The following is a 15,642-nucleotide window of genomic DNA, read 5'->3' as shown; positions in this document are numbered from 1 at the left end:
GTGTTTTACATAATGCTAACAGTTTTGAAGAATCCAGGACACCTGTGTTGTAGAGTGTCCCACACATGGAGTTGTCTGATTGTTTCCTCACTATAAGATTCAGGTTAAACATTTTAGAAAGAATACTACCTAGGGGATGCTGTTTCCCTCTCATTAAATCACATTCAGGAATGTATTGGGTTGGCCAAAAGGTTCGTTCGGTTTTTTCCATAAGATGGCTCTAGTAGCACTTAGTTTTTGGTTTTCCTTTTTTTAAGACTTATTATTTATTTATTTTTAAAATTTATTTTTGGCTGCATCGGGTCTTGGTTGCGGCACATGGCATCTTTGTTGAGGCATGCGGGATCTTTCATTGCAGCATGTGGGCTCTTTGCTGCGGTGTGTGGGCTTCTCTCTAGTTGTGGCATGTGGGTTTTTTTCTCTCTCTAGTTGTGGCGCGTGGGCTCCAAGGTGCGTGGGCTCTGTAGTTGTGGCATTCGGGCTCCAGAGCCTGTGGGCTCTGTAGTTTGTGGCACACAGGCTCTCCAGTTGAGGCGCGCAAGCTCAGTAGCTGTGGCACGCAGGCTTAGTTGCCCTGCGGCATGTGGAATCTTAGTTCCCTGACCAGGGATCGAACTCGCATTCTCTGCATTGGAAGGCGGATTCTTTACCAATGGACCACCAGGGAAGTCCCACTTAGTTGTCTTTAACTTCATTTGAAACAACTTTGTTAGATTGTATTGTGACAGCTGTCATATTTGCATGCATTTAAAAAAAAAAGACATCAAAATTGGTGAATTTTTCTGTAACCATTTTAATATTGAAGATGGAAGGAAAAAAGCAACATTTTCAGCATATTATGCTTTCTTATTTCAAGAAAGGTAAAAACCAACTGAAATGCAAAAAAAGGTTTGTGCAGTGTATGAAGAAGGTGCTATGACTGATCGAACATGTCAAAAGTGGTTTGTGGGGCTTCCCTGGCGGCGCAGTGGTTGAGAATCCGCCTGCCAATGCAGGGTACATGGGTTCGAGCCCTGGTCTGGAAGATCCCACATGCCACGGAGCAACTGGGCCCGTGAGCCACAATTACTGAGCCTGCGCATCTGGAGCCTGTGCTCCGCAACAAGAGAGGCCGCGATAGTGAGAGGCCCGTGCACCGTGATGAAGAGTGGCCCCCACTTGCCGCAACTGGAGAAAGCCCTCGCACAGAAACGAAGACCCAACACAGCCATAAATTAAAAAAAAAAAAAAAAAAAAAAAAGTGGTTTGTGAAGTTTTGTGCTGGAGATTTCTCACTTGGCGATGCTCCACAGTTGGGTAGACCAGTTGAAGTTGATAGCGATCACATCGAAACAATAATTGAGAACAATCAACATTGTATTTTGTGGGAGAGAGCTGACTTATTCAAATACCCAAATCAAGTGTTGAAAATCATTTGCACGAGCTTGGTTGTGTTCATCGCTTTGATGTTTGGGTTCCACATAAGTTAAGCGAAAAAAACCTTCTTGACCACATTTCTGCATGTGATTCTCCACTTCAATGTAATGAAAACGTTCTGTTTTTAAAGCAAATTGTGATGGGAGATGAAAAGCGGATACTGTACAATAATGTGGAACGGAAGAGATCATGGGGCAAGTGAAATGAACCACACCAAAGGCCGATCTTCATCCAAAGAAGGTGATGTTGTGTATATGGTGGGATTGGAAGAGAGTCCTCTATTATGAGCTCCTTCCGGAAAACCAAACAATTAATTCCCACAAGCACTGCTCCCAGTTAGACCAACTGAAAACAGCATTCAACGAAAAGCCTCCAGAATTAGTCACCAGAAAATGCATAATCTTCCATCAGGATAACGCAAGACCGCATGTTTCTTTGATGACCAGGCAAAAACTGTTACAGCTTGGCTGGCAAGTTCTGATTCATCAGCCGTATTCACCAGACATTGCACCTTCGGAATTCCATTTATTTAGGTCTTTACAAAATTCTCTTAATGGAAAAAAGTTCAATTTCCTGGAAGACTGTAAAAGGCACCTGGAACAGTTCTTTGCTCAAAAAGATACAAAGTTTTGGGAAGATGCAATTATGAAGTTGCCTGAAAAATGTCAGAAGGTAGTGGAACAAAACGGAGAATATGTTGTTCAATAAAGTTGTTGGTGAAAATGAAAAATGTGTCTTTTATTTTTACTTAAAAACCAAAGGCACTTTTTGGCTAACACAATAATATAAATTTGTCCTATTTATTAGTGGTGCTGACTTTGACCACTTGTTAAAGATGGTATCTGTCAGATATACCCGTTTGAAGCTCCCCCACTCTCCCCATGTAATGAATAAATAATCTGTCAGGTGGCACTTTGAGAACCGTGAATATCTTTTTTCCCAACAACTTTTCACCCAATGATTTCAGCATCTATGGGCGATCTTTGCTGAATCAGTTATTACATTGGTGGTTGCAAAACAATGTTTTTCTAATTCTGTCATCCCTTTTACCTTATTAAAAGGCCTTTCTCTGGGAAGAGCAGCCCTTCCCACACTTTTTAAAGTGTCCTTATAGACTCATGGATTCTTTTTTTATTCTTTGGGTTATGATTCATTACTATCCTTTTCTTTTAACTAAAAATATTTTAAATTGAGGTATGATTTACACACAGTGAAATGTATAGATATTAAGTGTAAAATTAAATTCATTTTGACAAATGCATATGCTTACATAGCTCCCGCCCTATCAAGATAAAGAACATATCCATTACCAAAAGAAGTTTCCTTTGGCCCCTTCCCAGTCAGTGCAGAACTGATTTCTTCATCATTCTTTTTGATGTTTAAATTGTCCCAAACGACGGCAATGAAAAAGCGCCATCTAGCTCGCTCTGTGTTCGTTGTGTCCCCCTTAATCTTTGAGCACTTTCTTGCTTTCTGGCACAAGAAAGTGTTTTGTCTTATTACTAGTTGTTATTGTTTTTATTGTTTTTTAACAGCTGAAAATATTCCATGGTATCGATACTAGTTTAATAATTTCTCCACTAGTGGATTTTGGATTGTTTCCTTTTTTATCCTGTTACGAAAACGCTGCTGCAAACATCTTGGAACACATATTCTTGCACCACTTTTGTGAATATTTTTATTGATTGGAGCTCTAGAAGTGGTATTTCTAGGTCAAAGGTATGCACATTTGAATTTTTGATTGATATTGCCAAATTCTTCCTTCCCTTCTTAAGCCGTGTTAGTTAACTTTCCATTAACAGTGGTGGTTTCCCCGCTGTCTTACCAACATTGAAGTTTATGTGTCTCTGTGTATATGGTGGTGCAGAGATTGAATTTGAACTTAACCTTGAGTAAGGCAAACATCCAAACCATAGATTCCCCTTTTTGGTTCCAAGCCCCATTTTGATTTGTATAGAAATGAAATCTCTCCTCAAAGGAGAGGTTTGACCCAAGGAGAAATTTTTGCCATTTTCTGTCATTCAGTGTCACATTCACCATTACAGCCAGCTTTTTTTTTTTTTTTTATAAATTTATTTATTTATTTATTTATGGCTGTGTTGGGTCTTTGTTTCTGTGCGAGGGCTTTCTCTTGTTGCGGCGAGCAGGGGCCACTCTTCATCGCGGTGTGCGGGCCTCTCACTATCGTGGCCTCTCTTGTTGCAGAGCACAGGCTCCAGATGCGCAGGCTCGGTAGTTTTTGGCTCACGGGCCCAGTTGCTCTGCGGCATGTGGGATCTTCCCAGACCAGGGCTCAAACCCGTGTTGCCTGCATTGGCAGGCAGATTCTCAACTACTGCGCCACCAGGGAAGCCCTACAGCCAGCTTTTGCAGAGGATATCTTTATTGTTTTTATCCTGCATTAAGTGAACATGGGAGATAGATGAAGAGACGGGGATGTGTGATGGGGATGATGACATTACCCCCAGGGCTTCTGGTCCTCTTAGACAGTCTTTGTAAAATTTGGTTCAGAGTTACTGCTCTGTATTTCTACCCTGAGGTAACTACTGGAATTGATTTTTGTTTTGCAATGAACCTTGATGATTCTGTGTTTGGGGTAGCAGGTTTTTCTTAGCGTACCTGTGTGTGTGTGAGAGAGAGAGAGAGCACTCTCTGATGTCAGATAGTAGACTTTGTGTTTTTGTTTTAAGTATTAAATTTAAAGGTGTTTAAATTAGCTTAAACACCTTTGTGGATGACTTGTAACTTTTCTTTCTTTTTTCAGGTTGAGGAAGTTGTTTGAAAGCTGTTTAAAGCTATTGTCTCTTTGCAAAAGTTACCTATGTTGATTTTCCTTACAGGTATTTGAAGCTGTGATTTCATGGATCAATTACGAGAAAGAAACCCGTTTGGAGCACATGGCAAAGCTGATGGAACACGTCCGTCTCCCTCTCTTACCAAGGGATTACCTTGTCCAGGTGAGTGCTGTGTGAAGAACCAAGCACTTCCCTGCTCACCCAGGCCTCCTAGGAGTAGCAGTGGGCAACCCCGGTTGTATGGAGTGGCGAGTTTCATGGGTCTTTTCTGTGGAGTGAGGGCACCAACCCACTGGGTTCAGTGTGAGGCATGGTAGTGTAAGGTTTAAGAGCATAGGTTTGAGAATGAGACACTTAGGTTTAGTTCCTCCTCTTCTATTTCTTAGCTTTAAGCCTCAGTTTCTTTTTCTCCAGAAGGGAAATTATACTAGAGCCCAGCAGGGTTGTTGTGAGGACCAGAGGAGTTGTAAGGATGCAGTTCAGGTGTTAGCATGGAGCTGGGGATAACACGTGTTCAACAGAAGTTATTAGCTGCTTTTGTTGTACAGGACTGAAGCAAGAAGGGTCATTTCCATCATGTTTCTATGTTCCTTTTTTGCCTTCGTGTTAGGCAACTTGGGGCCCAATTCAGGACTGTAAAAACCAGCTCTTCACAAGTGCCTGGAATACATACTGCATCTGCTTCCTCTAAAACATGGCGCCACATATTTTCTCATTTAATCCTTGTAACAACCCTGTGAGCAGAGGTTAAAATCCCCTTTTTACAAATGTGGGCTTTGAGGCTTATGGAGGTTGGGATTTATCTGGAGTCACCAGCTAGTAGGTGGCAGGGTCAGGATTCAAATCCAAGTCTGTCTGGCTCTAGAGCACCCACCTTCCCTAAGCAGGTGCCACCTTTAATACTTTCTCTTCTGTTTGTATATTACATGACTTAACTTTGTAGTGTCAATGGCATTAGATGTTTTCCAAGCAGGCAGAGGATAAAACTTAAATAGATAGATAACAAGTGCCAAGGCAGTAGGCCAGCCCTCAGCCGTCCTCAAGAAGTCTCTGCGAGGAATGGCAGATGTGAAGCCAGGATAAGAGGAGGTTCAGCAGCCCAGCAGCTGAGCTCTGTCACTTCTTGACCGTAAGACACTGGGCGAATCCTCAACCTTGCTAAGCCTCTGTCTTCTCATCTGGTGAAAATAGCCCCGGCCCTTATAGGGTCGTTTGGGGATAGAATGAGATGAACCACGTAAAGCCTACAACCCTGTGTTCAGTGATATCTCTGTTGTCTTCACGACCACTGCTACCGTTGGTAGTAGCGGGAGAGAGTATCCTTACCAACACTTATAAAGTCCTCAGCTTGTGATGCTGCTGTTGATCACAGGCCTCAGGAGTCAGTGGAATGTTCTCTGAATCTCTGAACCTTAGCCCTCTTCTCAGGGGCTGGGGCGTATATTCTCAAGCCTTCATACGTGCCCTGCGTTTTACACTTTGGATGGCACCACTGCCACCTGGTGGCCGCACATCCTTCGTGTAGGAGAGGCCCCCACAGCAGAGGTACCGAACCCACCTGAGCTCCCCGTGTCAGAGCCAAACCTCCCACTATCCTGAGTGGGGCGTGACCACCAGTGAAGGCAGACACCTGGCCTCCAGCACAGTCTCACTTTCACAAGGAGGAAGGGCAGCTTGTGGACTTGGGTTCCGGAGAAAGCTAAAGGGGCTTTAGATACCCCTACGCACAACCTCCATCAGGTGCCCACAATGGAAACTTAATGAAGACTTTAGGAAATAGTTCCTGGGTTATTAGGGCAAGGTCAGGTTTAGATCTGGAGAAGAAGGAGGTCAGAGACAATGTGCATGAGAACTGTTGTGTGGGACATTTTTTTTTTTTTAAGGTTTTTTTTTTTTTTCCAGAACACCTCTGGAAGGAGATGTTTCATTAACACTCATTTGACCTTGAAATGTCAAACTAGTCTAACCACTGGGGATGGCTGATGGTAGAGGAGGAGGAGGAGAGAAAGGAAAGCTCTGGGCAGACCTGTACCAACACTGACTTCTGGCGGAGTTGTTTTGTTGTTGTTGTTGCTGTTTTCTTTTAATAGCTAACAGTTATTAGGCTTTTATTAAATATTTACAAATATTGTGCCAAGTGTATAACATGCCATATCTTATTTAAAAATTTGTCCTTGTGATAAAATATGTACAATATAAACTTCATCATTGTAACCATTTTAAGTGTACAGTTCAGTGGCATTAATTGCATTCACTGTGCTGTACAACCATCACCATACCCATTTCTAAAACTTTTTCATCATCCCAAATTGAAACTCTGTAGCCATGAAATACTAACTCTCTCAGGGAGCTTTTCATTCAAGCCGAATGAGTTCTTTGGGAGAAGTAGCTATTCATGCATTTTTCCTTCTTCCCAAGCTTTTAAAGAGATCCTCTCCCACCCTTTTTAATTTTTAACTGACCCCAAACGTTTATGATTTGTCCCTACCTGCCTCAATCCCTCAGTAAGAGGGAAAAAAACCTTCCAAGAAAACGGAGTGTCCCTGGGGATCGTCTGTGGGGTAGGAGGTCCAGAGATAACAGAGGCGCTCTCACTGATCCTTCTTTTCCTGCCATCTCCAACACTGCCCAGCAGGTGATGGCCCTGGCCACGTTCCCATTCCTAGCTACAGGTGGGGGACCCAGGAGCGGCTCAGCCAGGCCTGTGCATGACAGCTTGAGGGCTGAGATAATTGAGGTGGGGAGGCCCTTCTCATTCTCTGACTGGACCTGAGGGCCTCTGGGTCAGAACCCTTGTCTTGTTCATCATTTTCTCCCTGGCGTCCAGCACTGAGCTGCCCAACCAGGAGACATTCAATCACTGTTAGCTGCTGAATGGAGCTGACCTTGCCAACAGCTCCCAAACAGTCCAGCAAAGAAGACATGAAGTAGCCTCCGAAGACCACACTACCCCTTACAGATATGCCATGTGGCAATCTGACCTGTGCCCAAGGGTGGAGATTTGAGAGTCAGGGTACCAGCATGGTTCACCCTTAGCTTTGCTTGTGAAATATTTAGGCCTACGCTTGCTGAGCACCTGCTTAAGTCCTTGGCTCTAGAATAAGGCATGAGGAAGCCACTGCCCCAGCTTAGATGGGGTCCAAGTGGAGGTCAGTTGGTGGGGCTTTTGTGCAGGACATTCTTTCTGCTCTGATACCACTGCTCCGTTGGAGAGTGCCTCACTGGACACTTCTCCCTGAGGCTTGCACTGTAAGATAATGAATATGAATTCTTCTTCTTGAATATCACCTTATTATACCCAGTGCCTCCAAAGGTTGGCCGATGCATCCCACCATTTTCCTCTTTCCCTCCCTCTCCTTCTCTCAAATATCTGGCCATTTGCCTTAAACATTATAATACGTTCCAACCAGAAGGCATGTGGAAAGAAGCTTTAGGGACAATCAGCTGTCTTTGTTTTGCATAATCTCGTTAAGCCTATAAACAAGCAAACAAACACAACCTGTGAGGTTGTGGGGGACTTTAATATGCCCATCTTACATCTTACAGGTGAGGAAACTGAGGATCAGAGGAGTTAAGTGGTAGAGCTGGGATCTGTATCCCTGTCTGCTTGATGCCAGAGCTTAGTCACTTACTCCATTGTGCTCTTGAGATGCAGGAGGTGGGCACTAAGCTGTAACTCTGTGGACCTTTGTCTTAGGGTCTGAGATGGTGCGGTGTGGGAACGAATGAGTGTGAGAGTACAGGAATGACTCAGCCCAGGGAGATGGCTTGGGAAATGGGGCCGAGTTCTGCAGCAGGATCACCTATGGGTTATTACCTCTAGACAGTTGAAGAAGAAGCTTTGATAAAGAATAACAACACCTGTAAGGACTTCCTCATCGAGGCCATGAAATATCATCTGCTCCCTCTGGATCAGAGGCTCTTGATTAAAAACCCAAGGACCAAGCCCAGGACTCCAGTTAGCCTGCCCAAGGTAAGCCTCAGCCCAGTCACTGCCAAGAGTTGGAACTGTGATCTGGGAAAATGGCCTTGTACTCCTTTCTCCAAGTCTCTCCTCACCCATGGCTGCCCTGCATCTTGGTTGTATTTACCACCTAGGAGATGGAGTCTGCTGGTTCCTCGTGAATCTGCTGGTACCTCTGTCTTCCAGGGTCTTCCTTTCCTAAGGGTTTCAAGGTAACCTTCACTGTCACCAGGGAGGTTTGAGAATAACTCAGGTCTCTTTCTTCTTCCCTTCCTGTTTTACACCATGGTTTGGGCTCTGTTTCTTTTGGAAGCAGAGGAGTAGCTGGGTGGGTCTTGACGTAGTGATGGCCACAGCAGTCCTCATTCTAGGCCATTCTTTGAGTCAGAACAGTCCTAGTATGGTTTCTCCCCTCACCACAGAGCCATAAAGGACAATTAGGGCTGCCAGAAAGGGAAAGGGGCCCTTAAGAAGTCCTACAGGTAAGGAAGTGGGGGAAAGATATGGGGGAAATGAGAGCATGTGAGGGGGCAGCCAGGGGGAGGGAAGGATGAGCGTAGGAGGGGACACCATGATGGAGGGTCTGTGCTGGGTACTGGTGCGCTGGTTCCCTGCAAGTCCCCTCCCCTCCGTGGTCCTCAGGTTCCTCACCAGTAGAATGAAGGATGCTGCACTAGATGGTCTGTAAAGGCCTTTCTAGCTTGGCATTCGAGTCGTCTTTCCAGGATCCTAACGCGAAGTCTAGGGGGAGGTCCCAACCAACCCAGGAGGAAGGGTAGAGGAGAGGAATGAGTCGTGTTGGCTCATCCACTACAAGTAAGCAGCACCCAGGGATTACCTAGGTCCTTGCCTTGTCCTTCTCTTCCTCTTTGTGGTTGGCTGCCTTACTCTTCGCCTGCTGCTTCCAGGAAGGGTTTCACGGGGCTAGAGAAGCATGTTGTCCAAGACCAGATATTTGGATTTTCCGAGGTTTGCTTCTCTCCACTCTGCTCTGTGACCCCAGATCGTGGAGAACATAGTGGTTGCAATGTGAACAAAGGTTACAAATGTCCCAGATAATAATATAAGCAGCTGACATTTATTGAGTACTTACTGTGTGCCAAGCAGTGAGCTGAAGATATCGCATAGAAAGTAGAGGCAGTTATCCTAGTTCAGGAAGGAGGAAACTGAGGGTCAGAGAGATTAAGTGACTTGCCCAAAGTCAACACAGCTAATGTGGTGGAACCAGGTTTTTTTTTTGTTTTAATAAATTTATTTATTTTATTTATTTATTTTTGGCTGCGTTGGGTCTTCATTGCTGCGCGCGGGCTTTCTCTAGTTGCGGCGAGCGTGGGCTACTCTTCGTTGTGGTGCGTGGGCTTCTCATTGCGGTGGCTTCTCTTGTTGCAGAGCATGGGCTTTAGATGCACGGGCTTCAGTAGTTGTGGCACGCGGGCTCAGTAGTTGTGGCGCATGGGATTAGTTGCTCCGCGGCATGTGGGATCTTCCCAGACCAGGGCTCGAACCCGTGTTCCCTACATTGGCAGGCGGATTCTTAACCACTGTGCCACCAGAAAAGCCCCCTGGAACCAGGTTTTGAATTGAGTCTTTCTCCCGCTCCAAACCTGTTCTTGAACCCTTACCATCCTGCACGTGCTCCACCTTTGTAAACCTGATTTTTACCTACCTGTCTGCCTCCTGTTGCACAGTGCCAGCTAGGAGGGGCAGCCACAGGGCATGGGTCTCAGCCTTGGGACTATTTGCCTTATTGCATGTTGATGCGTTTTGTTTTGTTGGAACGTTGCATCAAAACTTCTTCATATTTTTCAAAGTGAAAATAACTTAGCTTTCTTTGATTATAGAAATGTATGCTCATTGTAGATTATTAAAAGGATACTGCGATTTCGAAATAAAGTAAAAATCACCTGAAATCCCTCCACCCAGGGACAGTCACTGCTATCATTTGGATGAATTTTCTTCCAGTCCTATCTGTGCACTTATTCACAAATAGGTCAAACTGTACACTTTTAGATAAATGGACTCTTGCTACACAGATTGAAATCTTTTTCTCCTACTCAACCAGATGCTACAGACTGCATTCAATGTTATCAGTATAGGTAAAAACAGCATTTAAATTGTAATAGGTGCATGGCATTTATTATATTTATGTGCTATTATTTGTGTAACTGTCATCTATTGATGGGCCTTGCAATAATTTCCATTTTTTAAAATATCTAAACATATATGTGTCAAATATCCTTTAAAAGATGGCATCTTGTTTTGGTTTGCATTTCTTTAATTGTGAGTAAGATTAATCTTGGTTTCATAGGATTATTGGCATTTGTATATTTGGGGGGTGTGGAAATTCCCTGTTCATGTCCTTTGCCCATTTTTCTGTTAGACTGTATTTTTTTTATTTATGGTTTTTACATGTTCTTTTTAAAGAGTTTAGGTCCTTGTGTGTGTTTTACATATTTTTTTCTTAGTTTGTAGTTTGTCTCTAAACTTGTTTGTAACATTTTGAATCCCGAAAAATAATAAGTACTCAAATTAATCTGTCTTCTGCTTTATAGCTTAGGTTTTGCTTAGAAATGTTTTCCCTGCTCTGAGATTTAAAAAAAAAATACTCTGTGTTTTCTTCAAGTACTTTTATGATTTCTGTTTTACGTTTGAATCTTTGATGCACTTAGAATTTGTTTTGGTGTAAAGAGTGAGGGTAGGAATTCAGGTTTATTTGTATTGCAGATCATGAGGCTGTTGCCTCAAAGTTATCTTATTAAATAATCTCTCTCTCCCATGGACTTGAATATCACCTTCATTATGATCTAAATTTCTGCCAGCTTTGTGTCTGGAGAATATTGATTCTAAGGTGCACTGTTGTTTTGTGTGCAGGCGGTTTTTTTATATCCTGGGTTTTCAGCTGGCCTTATTGCTTGTCTGTGACTTTTCTCTTTGAAAACTGAGGTTCTCATCCTATCTAATATCAGGTTAATGACGTCTTTTCCTGGGGAGTGTATTCTGGAGCTAAGGAAATGGTGCGGAGCTGGCCCATTTTCTTTGTGTGGTGACCCTACCCAGTGGCCTCTCCTTTTCTAGGCTCCACGTCTGGCTTTTACCACATACACCCATGAAAAGACAGTTTTGAAAATCAAAGCCAAGTTTGTGTCTGAGCCTGGACTAAGCATGCTTGAGACAACCCTCCCCCCGCCCCCCACCTCTGCAACATACCTTGTGTCCCTTCCCAGATATTGAGTCTATAATTGAGAAGAATCCACCCCTTGTTTCAGGAGACCAAAGTTGTCCCCTGTCGCCTCTACTCCTTAGGAACCATTTATTTTCCAAATGAAAATGTTTAGGTTTCTGAGCACATAGCCTTCTGCAGGCGACTGGAACCATGATTTCCTTTGAATCTGTTGAAGGAATTTAAAAAAAGGCGTTGCTGCTCTTTGCCTCATTGTTCCCCCAGCTTTAATCCTTAAATGATTTAAGGTTATATTGTCCACGCTGCTTCTTAGACTCTACTCCTGTCACCATTGTGTGGGCACTTGAATTAACAAGATCCCCACTGTGGGTTTGAGGAGTGGGGTGTGCTGAGGGGAGCTGTCACTTTGAGGATTATGGACTGTGCCTTATCTCATTAAATCATGATAATAATAGGTCAGTGCTAGTCATATCCCTACTTTACAGAGTTTAATCAGAGAGGTTAAGTAACTTGCCCAGTGACACAGCTAGTAACTGCAGAGCTGGGGTTTGAACAAGGTCTGTTCCACTCCAAAGTCTCATACCAAACTGCCTTCAGGGACAGGTTTTTCAGGTTTTGGTGGCAGATAAAAAAAGATTCTTTTCTTTCTCTTCCTTTTCTTTTCTCTTTTCTGTCTTTTCCCTTCCCTCCCCCTATTTTCCCTTCCTTCCTCCCTCCCTCCCTTCCTTCCTTCCCTTCATCTTTCTTTTTCTTTCGCATCAAAATATTCTTTAATTAAAGCTCTGTAATATCTCATTCATCTCACTGAGATGCATTTCTAATACATTTACTTCTTTTTTTTTAAGTTAAGACTTTATATTTTTAGAGCAGTTTTAGATTCATAACAAAATTGAAGGGGGACTTCCCTGGTGGTCCAGTGGTTAAGACTCTACGCTCCCAATGCAGGGGACCTGGGTTCAATCCCTGGTCAGGGAACTAGATCCCGCATGCCACAACTAAGAGCCTGCATGCTGCAACTAAAGATCTCGTGTGCCACAGTGCAGATCCTGCATGCAGCAACAAAGATCCCGCGGGCTGCAACCAAGACCCGGCGCAGCCAAATAAATAAATATTTTTTTAAAAATTGAGGGGAAGGTACAGAGATTCCCCATATACCTTCGGCCCCCGCACACGCGTAGCTTTCCTCATTATCAACATCCCATATTTTCTTTAATTCCTATTTATTGAGGTACAATAATTTATTCCCAGTAAAATTTCCTCTTTTTAAAAAGGGATGCAGTTTGATGAATTTTGACAAATGCGCGCAGTCATATATCCACCATCCTCATCAAAATATAGAATATTTTAATCACTCCAAAAAGTTCCCTTGTGCTGCTTTGTAGTCAAGCGCCTTCTCCCACCCCCAGCTCCTGACAGCTACTGATCTGATTTCTGTCCTTACAGTCTTCTCTCTTCTAGAATGTCATAAATGTATTGTAATTATGCCATATGTAGCCTTTTGAGCTTGCCTTATTTCTCTTAGCATCATGTTTTTGAGACTCATCCATGTTGCTGCATGTATTAAGAGTTAATTCCTTTATATTGCTAAGGAATATTCCATTGTGTGGATGTACTGTAATTTGTTTATCCATTTACTGGTTGATGGACATTTGGGTGTTCAGTTTTTGGTTATTACAAATAAAGCTGCTTTGAACATTCACTTACAGATTTTTGTGTGGACATGTATTTTAATTTCTCTTGGGTAAATACTTTAAATTCTCTTGGGAGTAGGATTGTTGGGCTGAATGGTAACTATAAGTTTAACTTTTTCAGAAATTGCTAAACTGTTTTTCAAGATGACTGTGCCATTGTGCTTTCCCATCAGCAACGTATGAGAGTTCTTGTTACTCCACTGTCTCACCACTCCTTGAATTATCTATTTTAAAAAATTTTGGCCATTCTAGTAGGTATGTGGTCGTATCTCACTGTAGTTTTAATGTGCATTTCTCTAATGATTAATGACGCTGAGCATCTTTTCATGTGCTTATTTGCCATTTGTTTGTCTTCTTTGGTGAAGTCTTTGTTCAAATCTTTCCCCATTTAAAAAATTATTTTCTAATTATTGAGTTGTAAGAGTTCTTTATAGGTCTGGCCAACTCAAAGTCTTTGCTTTTGACCATGACATGGTACTAACCCCACAAAGATGATAGGAGCAGGTCTAATTGCTGAGCACGTGCCAAGCACTGAGCTGAGTGATTTACATTTATTATCTAATAGGATTTTCAAAATTGTCATTATCCCCCTTTTACACATGGGGAAATTGGATCTCGGGTTATGTCACCTACTGGCTGTGTATTAGTTATCAATTTCTGCATTTCAGATTACCCTAACCTTGGCGGCTTAACACAACAGACGTTTGTTATCTTAGTTTCTGTGGGCAGGGATCCTGGAGAGGCTTAGCTGGGTCATCCTGGCCCAGGGCCTCTCGTGAGGTTGTAGTCGAGCTGCTGGTTGGGACTGCAGTCACCCCCAGGCTTGTTTGGGGAGGATCTGATTCTAAGCTTACTCTTGTGGTTGCTTGTAGGTATCAGTTCCCCACCCCACGGGCCTCTCCATAAGCTGCTCGGGTGTCCTCATGACATGGCAGCTGGCTTCCCCAGAGTGAGTGATTCTACAGCAAAAGAATGAGAGAGCACACCCATGACAGAAGCTGTAGTCTTTAAATAACCTTCTCTCAAAGTGATGTCCCATCACATCTGCTGTATTTTATTTGCTGGGTGCGAGTCAGCAGGTCTACTCCACACTCAAGGGAGGGGGTGGTGATTAAGTTCCATGTCTTGAGTGGAGGATTATCAAAGAATTTGTGATGTATCTGGAAGCACAGCTAGTAAATAGCTAAGCTGAGATTTAAGTCCAGGGTGACTGACTTCAGACCTTGCCTCCACATTTCACAAAAGCATTTTAGCTGAGTACTGGGTAGAAAGAAACCTGATTCCTACCCTCTGAGGGCTTTTAAGAAGTTCCTCTGAGAAAGTAAGATAGAAATATACAAGTGGCCAAATAAAAGGAGGAAGAAGAGAAGTTGAGAGACAATGGGGCTACTTGGAGGAGTGGCCACAGGAATTCCAAGGGCCAGCTGGCTTGTGCTTTCATGAATTCAGTCCAAGTTGGCTTTCTGACAGAGCTGACTTTGAGAAACAAAGGGGTGGAGAGAGATTTGCACACTGTTCTCAGCAATTCTCAGCAGAGAACCTGTTTGCCAGCCAAACCTCCTCCCTGAAAGAAACAAGACTCTGCCTTGGGATAGCTGCAGAGGCTAATAAGGGTGTTTTTTTCTTGTGCCATATATGCACTGATCATACTGACATAGTCAAGCCAGAACAGCTAATGGCATCATCTAGGCTCCCACACGCTCACCACCCAGCACTTTCCCTGAGGCTGGGTTGCCATGGACAACCAGGGGCTGTCTCCCAGCCACTCACGATACTCCTGCGTTACCTTGTGCTGCAGATGGCAGCAGAGAAATGAGGTTCCAGGAAGATGCAAATAAACCCTTTGGAGATGTACTGAATCTGGCACTTTTCACTGTCATTTCAGCACAGTTGACATCTTTATTCAACTCTTTAAAATGACACCAAAAGCCATTTGGGCTGGAAGTGGGTGGCTTCCTCCTGAGTTGGTCTGTCCTGCTTTCAGAAGACAGTGTTGGAAACAAGGCTGTTGGCAGGGTGGGTAGGATGACTTCTCACCTGGGCCAGGCCCATGGATGGACACTGCTCCTCCACGTCTCGGTCCTTTAAATGGACCCAGGCAAGACCCTGGGAAACACCCTGGGGTCCTGAAAAACCCCCATCATTATCCCTGGAATTACTGGCGCTCACTTTCCCATTCACAGATCATAAGCGTCCTTTTCTACCATTTGTTGGGAATCTGTTTTAGCAACTGCTTTAAACGGTAGTAATGATGCTGGTGTTGATCTAATAATAGAAGTTAACATTTAGTGTGTGCTGTTTACCAAACGCTGTGCTAAATGCTTTATATCATTTAAGCCTCCTGACACCCATGGGAGAAACATCCTATTATCCTGATATTATAGGTGATGGAAGTGAGCTTGGCAAGGTTAAGTGCCTGCCCAGGTTCACACAACTAGTTAGTGATGGGGCTGGTATTTGAGCGCAGGTGTGTCTGACTCCAAAGTCCGTTTCCCACTCCCACTCTCCTCCCTGGGTCTTGCTCCCGCGCTGCTGCTTCTTCACCCCTCGTGGTCTGTGCACCTTGGCTGTCAGTCCTTGCCTGGAGCACCTGTT

The 15,642-nt window shown here is 43.7% G+C and overlaps 1 protein-coding gene across 6 annotated transcripts in view; it reads left to right on the top strand.

Moving 5' to 3' along the window:
• The window catches only part of KLHL3 (kelch like family member 3), a 116,917-nt gene that overhangs the window by 74,820 nt on the left and 26,455 nt on the right, over positions 1–15,642 (top strand). For all 6 annotated transcript variants that reach the window (XM_082379656.1, XM_082379655.1, XM_082379659.1 and 3 more), the window contains 2 exons: positions 4,257–4,373; positions 8,035–8,184. In XM_082379656.1, the coding sequence (XP_082235782.1) occupies positions 4,257–4,373; positions 8,035–8,184 (267 nt within the window). The remainder of the gene's footprint in view (positions 1–4,256; positions 4,374–8,034; positions 8,185–15,642) is intronic.

This window comes from Balaenoptera borealis, assembly GCF_965194805.1.
Source record: "Balaenoptera borealis genome assembly, chromosome: 2".
Taxonomy (NCBI): Eukaryota; Metazoa; Chordata; class Mammalia; order Artiodactyla; family Balaenopteridae; genus Balaenoptera; species Balaenoptera borealis.
Note: the sequence above shows the minus strand (reverse complement) of the source record. Positions and strands in the feature narration are given on the sequence as shown.